This window comes from Pipistrellus hanaki (genome assembly GCF_964339955.1).
Source record: "Pipistrellus hanaki genome assembly, chromosome: 12".
Taxonomy (NCBI): domain Eukaryota; kingdom Metazoa; phylum Chordata; class Mammalia; order Chiroptera; family Vespertilionidae; genus Pipistrellus; species Pipistrellus hanaki.
The window spans coordinates 40,441,086-40,458,504 of record NC_140514.1 but is presented as its reverse complement, the minus strand read 5'-3'; the positions used below and the strand labels follow the sequence as shown (position 1 = coordinate 40,458,504).

The following is a 17,419-nucleotide window of genomic DNA, read 5'->3' as shown; positions in this document are numbered from 1 at the left end:
AGAAGTGGAGTTAGAAGAAGTTTAAGTTTAAAAAATTTGGCTCTCAAAAGAAATTTCAATTGTATTGTTGATATTTGGCTCTGTTGACTAGTAAGTTTGCCAACCACTGAACTAGGGGATAGGACTTCAACATACGGATTTTGCCAGGAGGTAGGAGGAAAACAACACAGACCATAGCAGATTCCTTTTTTGCAGTCTAAAGGTTTTCCAGAAGTTATATCTTGTTACATTTTTCCTGTTTGCTATTGGTCAACTTTTCTATTAAGCATTTTATTTGCTTAATAGCAAATAAAGATTTGTTACTATATAGTGACTCTGCTTGAATGTTTCTGTCAAATTCAACCTGAAAGTGCTTAGATTTAAACAAATAGTTCTTTATTCATTAAAGTTTTCTTAAGAATACTTTTGACTTCATTCTCTTTTCTCAGCTTCCCATTCATCAGTAATTTATCCTAATGTTCTGGCATTCTTTTCCCACTCATTACATTATTACTACATACCACATTTATTTATGCCAATTATCTGCTTAGATGAAATTGTTTATTCACTTTTAAACTAGTATATCCAAGTTATATCTGTTCTTTTTATTAGCAAGGTGCCCATTTATAAATTTTGAAAAGAATTTGACATAAAATCCATCTTTTCAGTACATTTATACAAGACCCATTTCAGAAAAACAGGCCCATAAGCTCCACAATAATGTTTGAAAGGGCAGGTTGTTAGCCAAGACTGCAGGTGGGGAGGGGAATCCCCCCAAAAACCAGCTTATAAGAGCAAAATATACTAAATTTCAAGATAGTAAGAACTATTGAAAAACAAAACAAAATTCAGGGAAGGAAAATGGTTTAAGCTTTTGTTCTTGAAAATTTAAAGAAAATGTTTCAGGAGTAAATGTTCTGGAACAGACGGTTGTGGTTATTTACTGTACTCAGTGCCAATTGTATTGTCTTTCTCCTCTCCCTGCCTTCCAAGAGACTTTGTCTTGTTAATCAAAATTTTCAGGAATGTGACCAGTTGCATCCCTACCTGCGCTGCTTGGAAAGGGATTACCAAACCCTCTCCCTGTTATTTCCTAAGGAGATACTGATTTTCTTGGAAAATAGGGAGCTGCTCTTCCTCTTTTTCAGAAAATATATTCCCTTCTTAGACTATAGAAAAATGAAAATAGCACTTTAATAAAATAAAGTTAATACTCCTAGTTTAAGAAAACTGGCTTTTCAGAGGAATTCAGGAAGATAAAACTATTGTAAAACAGTAGGTTATGATGACCTGAAGGGTGCCTTTTCTTTTTCTTAGGGGAGTTTCCAGTCCTAGTTGAGTGTGTAATTTTTTTTTTTAGTTACAGATTACAAAAAGCAAAAATTTTCTATTTATAGTCAAATGCTTAATATTGTTACATTTTATCTTTTTTTAAAAAGTGTTGGTTTTTAGAGAAGGGAAGGGAGATGGGTAGAGAGAAACACCAGTAGGCTGCATCAGCTCTCCCTATTGAGCCCACAACCTGGGCAAGTGCCCTGACCAGGAATCACACCTGCGACCTCTTGGTTCCTGGGTCGATGCTCAACTGCTAAGGCACACCGGCTGGGCATTCAGTCTTAGGAAGAAACTCTTCAATATTAACCACAAATAGGCTTATTTTAATTTTGATTCAGTAACATTTTGAAACCCGTGCCTGCTATTTTAAGATACAAAATGTGTGGTATATGAGCATACCTCATATGCTTATGTTTGGAATTACTTTTTCATTGTCTTTAAAAAAATGTATATATGGCAGTTGACTTGTATTTGTGAATGTGCATGTTTGTCTTTTGGAGTTAATTATGACTCTATCTAAACTTTCTGCCGTTCAGTTAGATAAAAGACTAATGGATATATGTGTATATTTATTATAGGTGTCCCATTTCCCAAAAACTTTATGTCTGTGGCAAAGACCATCCTGAAGCGTCTGTTCAGGGTTTATGCCCACATTTATCACCAGCACTTTGATTCTGTGATGCAGCTGCAAGAGGAGGCTCACCTCAACACCTCCTTCAAGCACTTTATTTTCTTTGTTCAGGTAAGTTGAACCATGTTGACTTTTGTGTTCTTCGACTTGAACATACTTGGTTTGGTAACTTTAATAAAGAATAATTTATAGAGTTTTATTTATAGATGCAGAGCTAAGAGTAAGCAGTGTTCTCTTTTCTACATTATTTCATTGATGTGTGTAGCAGCATAGAAAGCATCATCTCCATCTGGGTTTCCTGCCTCTGGCTGCCCAGGTCTCTGGTTAGGCTATGACAAGGAACACCAAAAGCTCAAGACCGCTTGTCCACACCTTTCTGATCCATCGCCACTGCTGGTAAAGGGACGCATGAAAAACATCAAGTTGGGTTGTTTCATGAGATGTTTATGCCTGGAAGAGAAATATTTAGAAGAATCTGTTACATGTTATCTTAGGTTAAGTGTCTAGAAGTCCCACATAAGGCCACATGTTTTAGCAGCTAGAATCTTTAAAAATCAAAATAATCACATTGTTTGAAAAATATGTGGAAAAATTGGGACTTAGTCTTGCTTTAGAAATATATAATTCTGTATGCAAAATACAAATGTCTAGATATTTTTTGGTGGAAAACTCAGAAGCTTTATAATAGACTAGAGTCCCAGTGCATAAAGTTTATGCACTGGGGTGGGGGAGTGTCCCTCAGCCTAGTCTGCGCCCTCTCACAGTATGGGAGCCCCGTGATCGATTGCCCCACAGAGGGAGGCCCCGCCCACTCGCCACAGCCCTCCCGTCAGTGGTCTGGGCCTCCCTCTTTGGGACGATCAATTGCAGAAGTTCCCCCTTCCCCTGAAAGATTGCCCCGAAGAGGGAGGCCGACGCTCCCCCCTCCCCCAAGGATTGCCCCACCGGCCAGTGGCCTGGGCCTCCCTCTTTGGGGCCCCCCAACTAATCGTATCACACCTGCCTTGGCTGGCCTGGCGCCAGTGCATGTCATAGTGTGGTCTGGACAGTCGTTCTGCTGTTCAGCTGTTTGGTCAATTTGCGTATTACAATATTATGTATCACACAAAGGATAATGTACTATGCTCTTTACCTTCTGGGGTTGTATGGCATATAGAATCCTATCTAATAAAAGAGAAGCATGCAAATTGACTGTACCTCCACTATGCCCACCAGCGAATCAGGAATGACTATGCAAATTAACCCAACAAATATGGTGGCAGCCACAGAGCTGGAGAGAACAGGAGGCTTGGGTTGCCCCTGGTGATGGAGGAAGCCAAACTTTCTGCCCTCCCTGGCCTCTGCTCAAGGCTACAAAGTTTCAATTATAGAAGATAAGTAAATCCCAGATACCAGGGCCTCCACTTGGGTTGCCGGGGAGCATGGCCGGCCTGCAAATCACTACAGGCCCCTCATCCCGGCCGCCCCATGCCCCTCACCCCAAGGGAACCTCCACCATGATCCAGAACAAACCAGGGCAAACCAGCAGGCCCCATCCATGCACCAGGCCTCTATTCTATCTAATAAAAGAGTAATATGCAAATTGACCATCACTCCAACATAAGATGGCTGCCTCCATGTGGATACAAGATGGCCAGCAGGGGAGGGCAGTTGTGGGTGATCAGGCTGGCAGGGAAGCAGTTAGGCATTAATCAGGCTGGCAGGGGAGTGATTAGGGGGTGATCAGGCTGGCTGGTAGGCAGAAGCCATTAGGAGCAATCAGGAAAGCAGGCAGGCGAACAGTTGGGAACCAGCAGTCCTGGATTGTGAGAGGGATGTCTGACTGCCCTTTTAGATAGGATCCGGCCTAAATGGGCAGTCGGACATCCCTCGAGGGGTCCCAGATTGGAGAGAGGACAGGCTGGGCGATCACAGAGCCTCCCTCCCCTCCCCCACAGATTTCATGCTCTGGGCCTCTAGTCTATAATAATGAGTGTAACATGCAAACGACCAAACCGTAGAACAACCATCCGAATGACCACACTGTGACACGCAATAGTGCCAGGCCAGCCAAGATGGGTGTGTTATTGGTCAGGGGGCCCCGCCATCGTCCCATGATTTCCCCACAGAGGGAGGCCGGGGGCGGGGGGGGGGAGCGGGGGCGTGTTCTGTGATCGCCCCAAAGAGGGAGGCCCAGGCAGGTGGGCTCGGGCTGCAGTGGATGGGTGGGGCCTCCCTCCCTGGGGCTATTGGTCTTGGAGCCCTGTGATTGATCGCCCCAAAGAGAGGAGGCCCAGACTACCAGGCCGGTGGCACTGCAGCGGTGGACAGGGCCTCCCTCTGCGGGGCAATGGATCACAGAGCCCCGGGTGCAGGGAGGCCCAGGGGCTCCCGGGCTGCGAGAGGATGCAGGCCAGGCTGAGGGACACCTCCCCCCAGTGCACAAATTTTGTGCACCAGGCCTCTAGTATAACTATGAAAGGTCTGCTGCCCCTGGCGTGACCACTAGCAAAGGTTCAGCGTAAAGTTTTCAGGTAATTCCTCTGTAAATGTGAACACAACTTTAATTTCAATGTTTTACCCAGTGAGCATCATGCTATTATAATTGCTTGTTTAGTAAGCTCTCCGTATTTTAAACAGGAGTAAAAATTATTGTATTTTAAAATGTTCAGAGATCATTTCATTATTTCAATTTCAGAAAACTAGTGTTGGGAATACTTTCTCTGAATGACATTTACAGAGTTTTAATTTTAGATCTATTTTTAAATTTTATTTTTCTTCTCTTTTTAGGAGTTTAATCTGATTGATAGGCGTGAGTTGGCACCTCTTCAGGAATTGATTGAGAAGCTTGGATCAAAAGACAGATAAATGTTTCTTCTAGTACACGATTACACTCTTGCTTCATCTACTGCTAGAGCTATCTCATTACTATCTGTTATAGACTAGTGATACAGACTTTAAGAAACAGGATAAAAAGACAACTATTGTCTCTGCTGATAAAAATTGTCCCAAAGGTAGGTTTGGCCTAATACCTTCCGAGTAAGAAATTCAGGACACAGCCAGATTTGAGGCACTATGTCATCACCCTTATTGTCACCTGGTCACATTTTTAATGTGATGTTTAATCTGTAGTTTATCAGTTTACATATTCTTTTACTAAAGAAAATGACTTAGTTTGTTTCAGGTTATAGCAGAATGGATATTAAGAATTTGGACCAATAATTTATTAAGTTTCCACCACAAATTTGTTAATATCTCAGTCAGATAGGTTTTATTCTGCTTATAAAAGAGGTTTTTTGTTTTTTTTTTTAAGTTTCCTTAAGGTTTAGAACAATTTGTCATTTTGGATAAACATGTTGTTTGAAGTTATATACTAGTGTTTTTATAGATAACACATAATATGTATATTTTTTCAAAATCCATGATTGCCATTTAAATCATATGACATATGTGAGAGTAACCAAAGTTATTTCTAAAATGACTTTGCTTTTTAATCTTAATTTGGATTTTATTCACATATGAACCTCAATGTTTAGTAGTGTGTGCATATTAGAAATAATTGTTTTAAGGCATCTAAGGTGGTCTTGTAGATTTTTTTTTTAATACTTTGTTCAGATTAATTTGAATATATAGCTTTTGGCTGACAAAAAGAAAACTTCCAAAAAATTAAGACAGATTTAGGCCTCAAACCACTATTTTCATTCATGTTGTCTTTCAGAAGGCTTTGAAATTCTGGATAGAATGGAAAATACTCAGATTACTTTATTGTTTTGAATTTCCTTTTTTAAAAATGAATTGTGTGTTTGGGTTTTTGTGTGTGTGGCTTGAGACTTAATAAACTATAGAAATGCATCAACTTTATCACAATAAGGATAAAACTTAAGGAAATCACACACAAAAAAAATCTTGAAAGATGTACACATTTTTTTTTTTTAAAATATATTTTATTGATTTTTTTCAGAGAGGAAGGGAGAGAGATAGAGAGCTAGAAACGTCAATGAGAGAGAAACATCGACCAGCTGCCTCTTGCACACCCCCTGCCGGGGATGTGCCCGCAACCAAGGTACATGCCCTTGACCGGAATCGAACCTGGGACCTTTCAGTCCACAGACCGACGCTCTACCACTGAGCCAAACCAGCTTCGGCAAGATGTACACATTTTATATCAGTTATAAGTTTGATGTTTCCTATTCTTGTGTTTGTGTGTTTAAAGGAGACAGCATGGGAGGAATAAGAAAAATAGATCTTCATTCTGTTAATAGTTAAAGGATGGATTGAGCTCCCCTGGGTTTTTTAAAAATATATATATTTTATTGATTTTTTACAGAGAGGAAGGGAGAGAGATAAGAGAGCTAGAAACATCGATCAGCTGCCTCTTGTACACCCCCTACCGGGGATATGCCCGCAACCAATGTACATGCCCTTGACCAGAATCGAACTCGGGACCTTTCAGTCCGCAGACTGACGCTCTACCACTGAGCCAAACCGGCTTCGGCTCCCCTGGGGGTTTATCCTGTGTTAATTATTGTATCAAAACCCGAATTTATTCTACTTCTATTCAGATAAAAAGGATCTTTAATGAAGAAAATATTTTATTTTCATTAGGCTTCTAGGATTTCATGAATTCTGATGGTTTAAGTGTATTGAGGCACAAATATATTAAAGACTTGCTAGACAGCAGCCACTTTAAGTTCACCAGCATTCTGTTTCAGAGTTGTGACTTTTGCAAAGTACTCACCACCTTCTTGATGGCTTTGGCATAGGTTAGCTTTGATAGTTTTTTTGTGTTGGTTTTTTTTTTTGTTGTTGTTATTTATTTTTATTATTCCACTAGAGTATAAGGAAGAGAATTACTTGGAAACTGTTTTTATAATAACTCAATTTCAATGAATTATTAAATATATTCAGGATTTTAAAGGAAACAAAACATTTAATCTAATTAGTACCTCATTGTTTTAGGAATTAAAGAGTGGGATAATCACCTATGAAAAAAAAGAAAAGCCCTCTATGAGACATTCCATGGTCCACATTTTAAGTTTATTCAAAGGCCCCTGTCAGGCTGTCTATATGTTTATGTTGATCCTTTACAAACAAGAGGGCAGGTTTCTGGATACCTCTGAGAATATTACTGCCTCTCAACTTTAAACCTTATTGGCTTTAAGTCTGCAAGGAATAAAGTTAGATTTTTCAACTAGGGTTGCACTTGCATCATCATTTCTAATATTTCAAATATTCTCAAACAAAAGGGTTCTTGATTTTCACCATCTATTTTCCGTGATAGACATCCTCCCTCTCTTCAAGACTCGGCCCAAAAGGAACCAAAGACTAACGTTAGAATAAGGAGTAAAGGCAGCGTACTAGTACACAAATAAAATTGTTGGTAATTTGAGATTCAGAATGGCCTTTTTATAAATAAAAACATTACCAGGTTCCCATACTAATCTGGTTTAGTCAGCAATGCATTCAAACATCAGTGTTAACATTACTTGTTTATATCCAAGGCCAGGGAGTGGAAGGCAGGATAATCGGAGGAATGGCGGGGAGGAGGCCCCTTCTTGACTTGGCTAAGGGGCCAACTTCTGGTAACAGTTGTTTGACTTCTCTCTCTGTGCCCAGCATGTGCCTGTTGGACAACACTCCCTACCCTGACCCCTCCCGATCACAAGCCATCTCCTGTCAAAGTGACCCACTCATACCTGATAACAATCATGGGGTGAAGGGGGGGTGTTTTATAATATGCAGTTAATCCTTTGGTGCTTTTATTTTCAGGCCTTTAAGAAAATGTGCAGATTTTTATTTAAATATTGAAATTTCCTTGTACTAGTTTTTGTATTGACAGCCAAATGAATCTTTTATTCTTCTCTAGACTGAATAAAGTGATTTTAGAGGGCTTCCAGCCCTTGGCTCATGTAGCTGCCTGCTCAAGAAATGCAAATCTGTAGTCATCATGACTCTGATCTCTGATAACAAAAAAAGAGGAAAGTTTTCCTAGTCATGTGAGGCAAGAGGAGCAATCCTGGTGCTGATTTTAACTTCTGCAAACTTTGTTGAGGTTTCCCGATTATACTGTTGGCCTTTTCTCTGAGCAGTGCGGTTATAGAAGTAGAGCTTCGGAGAAACATTGCCTCACAAGCATAAACAAATCAGGCCCATAGAATATAAGTCCTAGAAGTTTATGAAGCAGCCCCAGTCACAGCGTGGTGTTGCCCCTGTGTGGTGGTGGAGGCCGTCTGCTGTCTGCAGAACTCCAGCCTAAAATACTCTGGCCTGGGACACCAATCTGAGCATCTTCAACAAGGACATTATATCCTCCTGATATTTGTTCAACAAGTGGATTTACTATTTATTGTAGAATTCTGGCAAAGAGGGAAAATGGTAGTCCCTCAGTCTTCCTGTATTTTTACATTGAACCCAGACTATAAAAGGTTTTTGGGGATATTACATGTGATTGTAATTTTACTGAAGCAATTGCATTGAGATTCACTTGTGTTTTCCCTCATCAAATTGTATTCCAAACAAGTATTCTGCAAATCCAAATAGACTGCTGATTTATTATGTTTGGTCTACATCAAAAATAGCTTGTATAAGTTAGTTTTGGTTACCATCTAAAACATTTTTAAATGTTCTTTACATGAAATCTTATGTTGTATTTTTAAATCTTTAGGGGCTTTATCTATTTTTCTAAGTCAGTTAAGTGTACTTTAAAAAAAGTAATTTGTATCTACTTTTGTAACTTCATCAGAATAAAATATATTGAAAGAAAGAAATGACTAAGGTATGTGTCTCAACACCTATTTGTGAAATTTGAGAATTTTTGCAGCCTCTGCTGAAGATTGTCTTTGCTTTCCATTTAGTAGCTAAAATGTTTTCTTAGCTCTTAGAAGAAAGGGTACTGTGTCTAAAGTACATCCCAGAGAAAAAAAACAAGTAGTTTCCTTTCTACCTTGCTAACCCAGATCTACATTCCTGGCTATGAGATTGAGAAAAGGGAATAGGAGAGACTGGACTTCTTAATTTTCTGACCTTGAAATTGAGTACTCAGCATTATCCAAAAGACACCCCCTCCCCCCACCTCAGCCATTTTTCATTATTACAAGAGAATATTATTTTTAGAGGTCCAAATTATAGATACTTAATTTTAGGTCCAGTCAAAATAGTAGTGCTAGAATTGTTTTGACTTTTGTTGAGTAAAGTTAAAAACTTCAATGAATGTGAAATAAAAACTTAATGACTGTGGCTAAATACTGGTAAGTTAGTTTTGGAATTTTTGGACAGTTATATTTTATTAGGCTTAAAATTGACTAAAAATATTAAATATCTAATGGCTAAATTTGAAAGCTGTTTGAAACTTTATAAATGAACTAGAGGCCCAGTGCACAAAATTTGTGCATGGGGGGGGGGGGGGGCCTCAGCCCGACCTGCACCCTCTCTAACGGCAACGGGTAAGCAGGCTGTGCTTTCTGCTGTCTGCTGGGTCCGCTTGTCTGCTCCCCACCGGAGGGACTGAAAGGACTGGGGGACTCTAGCAGAGGCAGTTAGCGCAGCCAGACCTGCCTGGAGGCGATCCAGCTGCACTGCCCACCTGCCGTTCCCCAGGACGGGGGGGATTCCGGCAGGGCTAGGGGACTGGGTGCTACCATCTTGTGGCTATGAGCACCACCATATATGTGATGGAGTGGTGGTCAATTTGCATATTCCCTCTTTATTAAGAGGATACTAGAATAAACCAGATAATCTTTGGCCAGAGTCACTCTTCAAAGTTGCACTGTCAGAAACAATGTCCAAAACACGCCTTAGGCCTTCTCTATCAAATATTTCATTGCTATCTGGCTAGGTATGGACACCTCAACCTGCATCTTTACCACTAACCACCAGATGTCAGTCTCTGAGCTCCCAAAAGCTAAGTGTGTGTGTCCTGACCAGATAAAGAATTTTAGCGGGGAGAACCAAGATGGTGCTTCTGTAAACTCCTGTAGCTGCCACCTCCCACAACCACATCAAGATTACAACTAAAATACAGAATAACCATCATCCAGAACTGCTTGAAAGCTGTCTGAATGGAAGTGCTACAACTAGAGAAGAAGAAAGCACATTGAGACTGGTAGGAGGGGTGGAGATACAGAACACACTGGTCCGGCACACAAGGGTGCTGTATTTTTTTTAAATTAATTGGGAGAGATTGTCTCTGCACAGGCCCCTCATGAAGTCAAGGGGTGCCGGCTCCACACCAGACTCCCAACCCAGGGTCTCAGAGCTGGGAAGAGAAGTTGCTGCGACCACGAGCTATAAAAACCAGTGGGGATTGTGGCTGCGGAACACGGGAGCTGCCGGAGAGCCAGGTGTCCCTAATAAAGGGCAGGTGCACAAACCTACTTGGTCTCAACCCCAATGAGCTCCAGAGCTAGGAGGTGTTGGGGGACCCAGACACATTCAGGGAGGAACTGGATTGTCTGGCATTAGAGCGGGAACTCGGGTGGCTTTCTCCCAGACAGGGGTGCTTGCAGGGGACTTTCCTGTGCTGGGACCTCCCCTGCCACAGGGCTGACTGGCAGCCATATCCGAGTCCCCATCAACCTGGCTCAGCCTGTTTTCTCGGCCCTGGTGATTCCTTGAGACCCTGCCCCATCCTATTTCCAGCCCCACTCAAGTGTTGGCAGCAGCTTTTCCATATGAATGGCCTATCCTGGCTCAGGTTTCAGACTTCGCTAAAATCTCTCAAACAAGCTGCAGCTGGTAATAGCATGTCCCAAATCTATCAATAAAAGGCCCAAGACCTGGCATTAGCACCTACCCGCCTTGCTTCACAGCTGGGGCTGCCCTGGGCACTTCCAAACCCAATACAAATAGAAAGCATCTCCTGCCAGGTGGCCTCAGGCAATGGCTGACTTTGCACCTCCCTGTAGACTCTAGAGCCAGGGCACCCAGTGGACAACTTCAGACCATAGCAGATTACAACTCTACACATTTACAGGTGACACACTCAAGGGGCAGACTCAGCGAGCACCAAAATCCCACTGAAGCAAGCCCTCCATAGGGGTGTTTCCTGTCCAGCAGCTCTCCCACTGTAGTTGAAACTAGTCATCCTGGCCAATTGGCCTGGAGGTCAATTCCTCCCAGTGGCACCAACAGCAATCAAGACTCAACTACGTATGACAAGAGTGCACACAGCCCACACAGTGGGTGGACCTAGAGTACCCAACTCAGGTGACTGAGGAGGCTGAACCACTGGATACCTACTGCACAAGGCCATTCTACCAACTTCAGGAGACATAGCAGCTCTACCTAATACATAGAAACAAACACAGGGAAGCAGCCAAAATGCAGAGACAATGAAGCATGTCACAAATGAAAGAAATAGAAGAAAAACTTCTGGATACAACTGTGGTTTAAAGCCACAGTTGTAAGGTTACTCAAAGATCTTCATGAGAGCGTCAAGGGAGACTTTCAAGGATATTAGTGAGAATGTCAAAAACATGAAAAGGACCACTCAGAAATTAAGCATACACTAACTGAAATACTAATAAAGAACAGTTTACAGGAATTCAACAGTAGAGTCTAAGAAATCAACAACTTGAAATATGAGGAAGCAAAACAACAAAGCAAAACAAAACCCAATCAGAAAAGCATAAAAAAAAAGAACCCCAAAATATGAAGAGAATATAAGGAGCCTTGGGGACAACTTCAAGTGTACCAATATTTCCACTTATGGGGGTGCCAGAAGGAACAGAGAGAGAGAGCAAGATATTGAAAGAAATCATGACAGAAAACTTCCCCCACCTGGTAAAAGCAATAGACTTACAAATCCAGAAAGTGCAGAGAGCTCCAAACAAGAGGAACCCAAAGAGGCCCACAACAAGACACATCATAATAAAAATGCCAAGGATTGCCGAAACTGGTTTGGCTCAATGGATAGTGTGTCGGCTTGGGGACTGAAAGGTCCCGGGTTTGATTCTGGTCAAGGGCATGTACCTTGGTTGCAGGCATATCCTCAGTGGGGGGTGTGCAAGAGGCAGCTGATGGATGACTCTCTCTCATTGATGTTTCTAACTCTCTATCTCTCTCCCTTCCTCTCTGTACAAAATCAATAAAATATATATATATAAAAAATAAATAAAATGCCAAAGATTAAAGCCAAAGATTCTTACAAGCAGCAAGAGAAAAGCAGTTAGTTACCTACAAGGGAGCGCTTATATGACTTGTCAGCTGATTTCTCAACAAAAACTTTGCAGGCCAGACGAGAGTGACAAGAAATATTCAAAGTGATGAATGGCAAGGACCTACAACCACCATTACCCAGCAAAGCTCTCACTGAGAATTGAAGGTCGGATAAAGAGCTTCACAGACATAAAAAGCTAAAGGAGTTTATCACCACCAATCCAGTATTACATAAAGTGTTGAAGGGTATTCTTTAAGAAAAGGAAAAAGAAAAATATCAAATACATGAACAAAATGGCAGTAGATATATACTAGTATCTGTCAACAATTGAATCTAAAAATAAAAATAAAAATGATATCTAGCTGAGACCGGTTTGGCTCAGTGGATAGAGTGTCGGCTTACGGACTGAGGGGTCCTGGGTTTGATTCTGGTCAAGGGCATGTACCTTGGTTGTGGGCACATCCGCAGTAGGGGTGGTGCAAGAGGCAGCTGATCGATGATTCTCTCTCATCGATGTTTCTAACTATCACTCTCTCTTCTTTTCTGTAAAAAATCAATAAAATATATTAAAAAAACACACAAAAAAACAAAAATGATATTTAATGAACAAAAATAACTAGTAAATAAAATAGAATCAGAGGCATGGGAACATGGAAAACCTCAGAGGGAATGTGGGGAGGGGGCGGGGAGAGATTAACCAAAGATCTTACATACATGCATATATGTGTTATCTAGGGACACAGATAATAGTGTGGTGAAGGCCTGGGACTGGGTGGGAACCAGGTGAAGAGGGCTATAGGGGGGAAAAAGAGGGCATCTGGTATCTGTAGTACTCTCAACAATAATTTAAAAAAAAAAAAAAATAGAAGATACAAACAAATGGTGTGTATACCATGCTCATAAATTGGAAGAATTCACATAATTAAAATGTCTATACTACCCAGAGCAATCTACAGCTTCAACACAATCCCTATTAAAATACCAATGACATATTTCACAGAGCTAGAATACTCTAAAAATTTACATGGAACCATAAAAGACTCCATATAGCTGCAGCAATCTTGAGAAAGAAGAACTAAATAAGAGGCATCACAATACTGAATATCAAACTGGTCCACAAAGCCATTGTAACCAAAACAGCCTGGTACTGGCATAAGAACAGGTATAGAGACCAATGGATCAGAACAGAGACGCCAGAAATTGATTCACACCATTACGGTCAATTAATATTTGGCAAAGGAGGCAAGTACATGAAGTAAAGACTTCAACCAATGGTGTGGGAAAACAGGACAGACACATGCAAAAAGATGAAACTAGACCACCAACAAGAATAAACTCAAGCCGAAACCGGTTTAGCTCAGTGGATAGAGCGCCAGTCTGTGGACTGAAAGGTCCCAGGTTCGATTCCGGTCAGGGGCATGTACCTTGGTTGCGGGCACATCCCCAGTAGGGGGTGTGCAGGAGGCAGCTAGCTGGTCAATGTTTCTCTTTCATCGATGTTTCTAGCTCTCTATTCCTCTCTGTAAAAAATCAATAAAATATATATTTTTTAAAAGAATAAACTCAAGATGCATAAAAGACTTAAAAGGCATGAAACCATAAAAATGTTAGAGGAGAAAATCTCAGACATCTCACATAGCAATATGTTTATAGAACATCTAGGGCCGTGGTCGGCAAACTGCAGCTCTCAAGCCATATTTCGGCTCTTTGGCCCCTTGAGTGTGGCTCTTCCACAAAATACCACGGCCTGAGCAAGTCTATTTTGAAGAAGTGGCATTAGAAGAAGTTTAAAAAATTTGGCTCTCAAAAGAAATTTCAATCGTTGTACTGTTGATACTTGGCTCTATTTTTTTTTTTAACTTTAAAAGAAGTTTTTTTTTAATATATATACTAATGTATATGGACTAGAAAGCAAATTCTGAGCAAAACAAGCAATTTTATTTAGTAACATAGTTGCCAATGATTTTAAATATTTTGAAATAACATAATAGACATAGCTTCTAACACACTTGACGTATTTTACTGCATTTAATCCTCACAGTCCTATGAGGTAGATAATATCTCATTTTTATAGATAAGGAAACACAACAATAGGGAGGTTAAGTGATACTTGGCTCTATTGACTAATGAGTTTGCTGACCACTTGTCCTAGGGCAAAGGAAACTAAGGAGGAAATAAACAAATGGGACTACATCAAAATAAAAAGCTTCTGCATAGCAAAAGAAACCACCATCAAATTGAAAAGGGAGCCCACTGTATGGCTTGTCAATGATACATCTGACAAGGGGTTAATATCCAAAATATATAAAAATTCAACAAAAGGAAGACAATCAAATTAAAAAAAAAAAAAAAAAAAAGGAAGACCTGAATAGACTTTTCTCCAAAGAGGATATACAAATGGCCAAGAGACATATGAAAAAGTGCTCAAAGTCACTTATCATCAGAGAAATGCAAATTAAAGCCACAATGAGATGTCACCTCACACCTCTCAGAATGGCTATCATCAACAAAATCAACAAACAACAAGCGCTAATGAGGATGAGGATAAGAGAGAAGCCTAGTTCACTGCTGGTGGGAATGCAGATTGGTACAGCCACTATGGAAAACAGTATGGAGTTTCCTCAAAAAATTAAAAATGGAACCGTTTGACCCAGCAATCCCACTTCTGGGAATATATCCTAAGAAACCCCAAAACTTCAATCAGAGAGAACATATGTACCCATATGTTCATAGCAGTGTTATTTACAATAGCCAAGATCTGGAAACAGCCCAAGGGCCCATCATCAGCAGATGAATGGATTAAAAAGCTGTGGGACATTTACACAATGGAATACTATGCAGCTGTAAAAAAGAGGAATCTCTTACCCTTTAGGACACCATGGAAGGACCTGGAAAAATTATGCTAAGTGAAATAAGCCAAACGGAGGAAGAAACATATCACACAGTCTCATTTATTTGTGGAATCTAATGAACAAAATGAATTGCCCAACAAAATAAGACCTGAAGCATGGAGGCATGGAACAGACTGACACGGTTGAGGGACGAGAAGAGGTAAACCAAAGAACTTACATACTTATATGCATAACCCATGGACATAGGCAATAGGGAAGTGAAGACGGGGTGTAAGGTTGGGGGCGGAGTAGGACTACGAGGAGGGGGAAAGGGTGTGGAATGAGAGATATCTGTAATACTATCAACACTAACAACATATAAAATAATAAAATTAAATTAACATCCCTAGGTTATCTGCACCAATAGAAATGCTTTCCTTCTGCTGTAATTGTTTCCTTTTCCTTTGTCATTAATACCCATTGCTTTTGTCTTCTAATCAAACAACATTTGGACTTCTGCCTAAATGAATGATTCCTGGATACCCATTCTTATTGATCTCAAATCAACACTTGTTTTCCTCTCGCTTTGAAAGGACTTTTTAATTTTAAAAATATTTTATTGATTTTACACAGAGAGGAATTGAGAGGGACAGAGAGTTAGAAATGTCGATGAGAGAGAAACATCGACCAGCTGCCTCTTGCACACCCCCCACTGGGGATGTGCCCGCAACCAAGGTACATGCCCTTGACCGGAATTGAACCCGGGACCTTTCAGTCCACAGGCCAACGCTCTATCCACTGAGCCAAACCGGTCCCGGCAGGACTTTTTAATTTTAATTTTTTTTATTTTTAAATATATTTTATTGATTTTGTACAGAGAGGAAGGGAGAGAGATAGAAAGCTAGAAACATCGATGAGAGAGAGTCATCGATCAGCTGCCTCTTGCACACCCCCTACTGGGGATATGCCCGCAACCAAGGTACATGCCCTTGACCGGAATCGAACCCGGGTCCCTTCAGTCCCCAAGCCGATGCTCTATCCATTGAGCCAAACCGGTCCCGGCAGGACTTTTTAATTTTTAAGTTAACACCAACTAAAATGTCTTTAGTGCTCATTCTGGCACTGCTGGTTTCCAGTTGCACAAGCAATGTCGCACTTGTCTCCTCTCAGCCCTGCTTTCTTCTGTGTGCTTCATTTCCAGAGTGGCTCTGCCTGCATGGTTGCAAAGATAACTGCCCAGAGTACCGGTAGGCTCTCTACCAGCTTAGCAACCAGCTGAAAATGATCTTTTCTCCAATTCCAGAAAAATCATCATTGGTCTGGCTCAGAACATGTGACCAACCTAAGCCAATCCCTAGGTCTAATTGGCCAAACCTGGGTCGGGTTATCTCACTCCTAAAGTGGGGTGGGTCTGCCTCACCTGACCCTGTGGTTTTTGAGTAGCAAAGGCTTGTTCACCACTCCACCAATGGACAAAAGAATGTTGGCAGTTTTAATTATGCCACTGACATCAATGAAGAGAAATGAAAAGTTAGCAAAGTGCCCTTAATCCCATCAACCATACTTTTTTAAGACATTAAGAAATATGAGAGGCTATTGCAGTAACTCAAAGGAGGAATTAATGAGACAAGATGTAGAGTCACTCAATACTGGAATGAATGAGCCCATTTTTAGCTGAGCACTTTAAAGAACAGCTGTCGGTCTGACCAACCCATCCGTTTGAAACGCTGAAGGTTACTGATTGGATAGGCCGGGATGAAATAGCAAAAAGGGCTGGTAAAGGGTAGAGGATATAGCAGACTACGTGCTGCAACCAAACACAGCTGGAGAGAGAAAGGGCTTGGTGGAAGTTTCACCTTCGCTTTCGTCTGATACACTGGGGGCGGGGCAGTTTTTGCTGAAAATCTTACCTCATGGCGTCAGCTTCCACTACATTCTTGGGACCTCATGGTCTGGGGTGCCTAAGCTTCCTGTGGGCCGTGTCCCGCAGGCACCTTCAACTCCGGCAAGTCCAAAGCGGAGTTCGGCGCTCCCCCTTCACGCCCAGTTTGGGCCTCCTCCACCCACATCGTCGTCCAAGCCAGACACCTGGGAGTCATCCCGGACGACTTCCTCTCTCTCACCCCCAATTTAAGTCCCTGCATTGCATTCATCTTCCCCCCAAATCTCAACCCACTCCTGCCCGCCCTGCTGCCGCGGCTCTCGTTCAGGCCTCAGGTCTCACCTGCAATGCATCCACAGCCTCGGAACGTCTGTCCCCAGCTCCAGTTCCAGCCCCCACAGTCCCTCCTCCTCGCAGGAGCCACCGGAACCTTTCTAAAACGCACATCTGAAAACGACACCCCTGTTTTAAAGTCCTTCTCCGGCTCCCCTTTTCTGGAGGAAGGAACCCACGCTCCCCAGCAGGGAAGCCAGCTTGCAGAAGCTGGGGAGAGTGAGGTCTGCCCAGCGCACGAGGAGCCCTGGGATGCGGGAAACACCTGGGCAGTGTTTGCAGGCTGAGGGGGC

At 41.6% G+C, this 17,419-nt stretch overlaps 1 protein-coding gene and 1 long non-coding RNA gene across 3 annotated transcripts in view; one reads left to right on the top strand and one right to left on the bottom strand.

Annotated features, from left to right (window-relative positions):
- MOB1A (MOB kinase activator 1A) overlaps positions 1-8,691 on the top strand; it is a 24,707-nt gene extending 16,016 nt beyond the window's left edge. For both annotated transcript variants that reach the window (XM_084900864.1, XM_084900863.1), the window contains exons 5-6: positions 1,893-2,056; positions 4,715-8,691. In XM_084900864.1, coding sequence (XP_084756990.1) covers positions 1,893-2,056; positions 4,715-4,792 — 242 coding nt within the window. In that variant the 3' untranslated portion in view covers positions 4,793-8,691. The remainder of the gene's footprint in view (positions 1-1,892; positions 2,057-4,714) is intronic.
- Positions 2,211-17,419, bottom strand: LOC311631058. Its single transcript, XR_014796504.1, has 2 exons — positions 17,136-17,419; positions 2,211-2,395 (listed from the first exon to the last, which is right to left on the bottom strand). It is a non-coding gene; the product is annotated as an uncharacterized lncRNA (long non-coding RNA).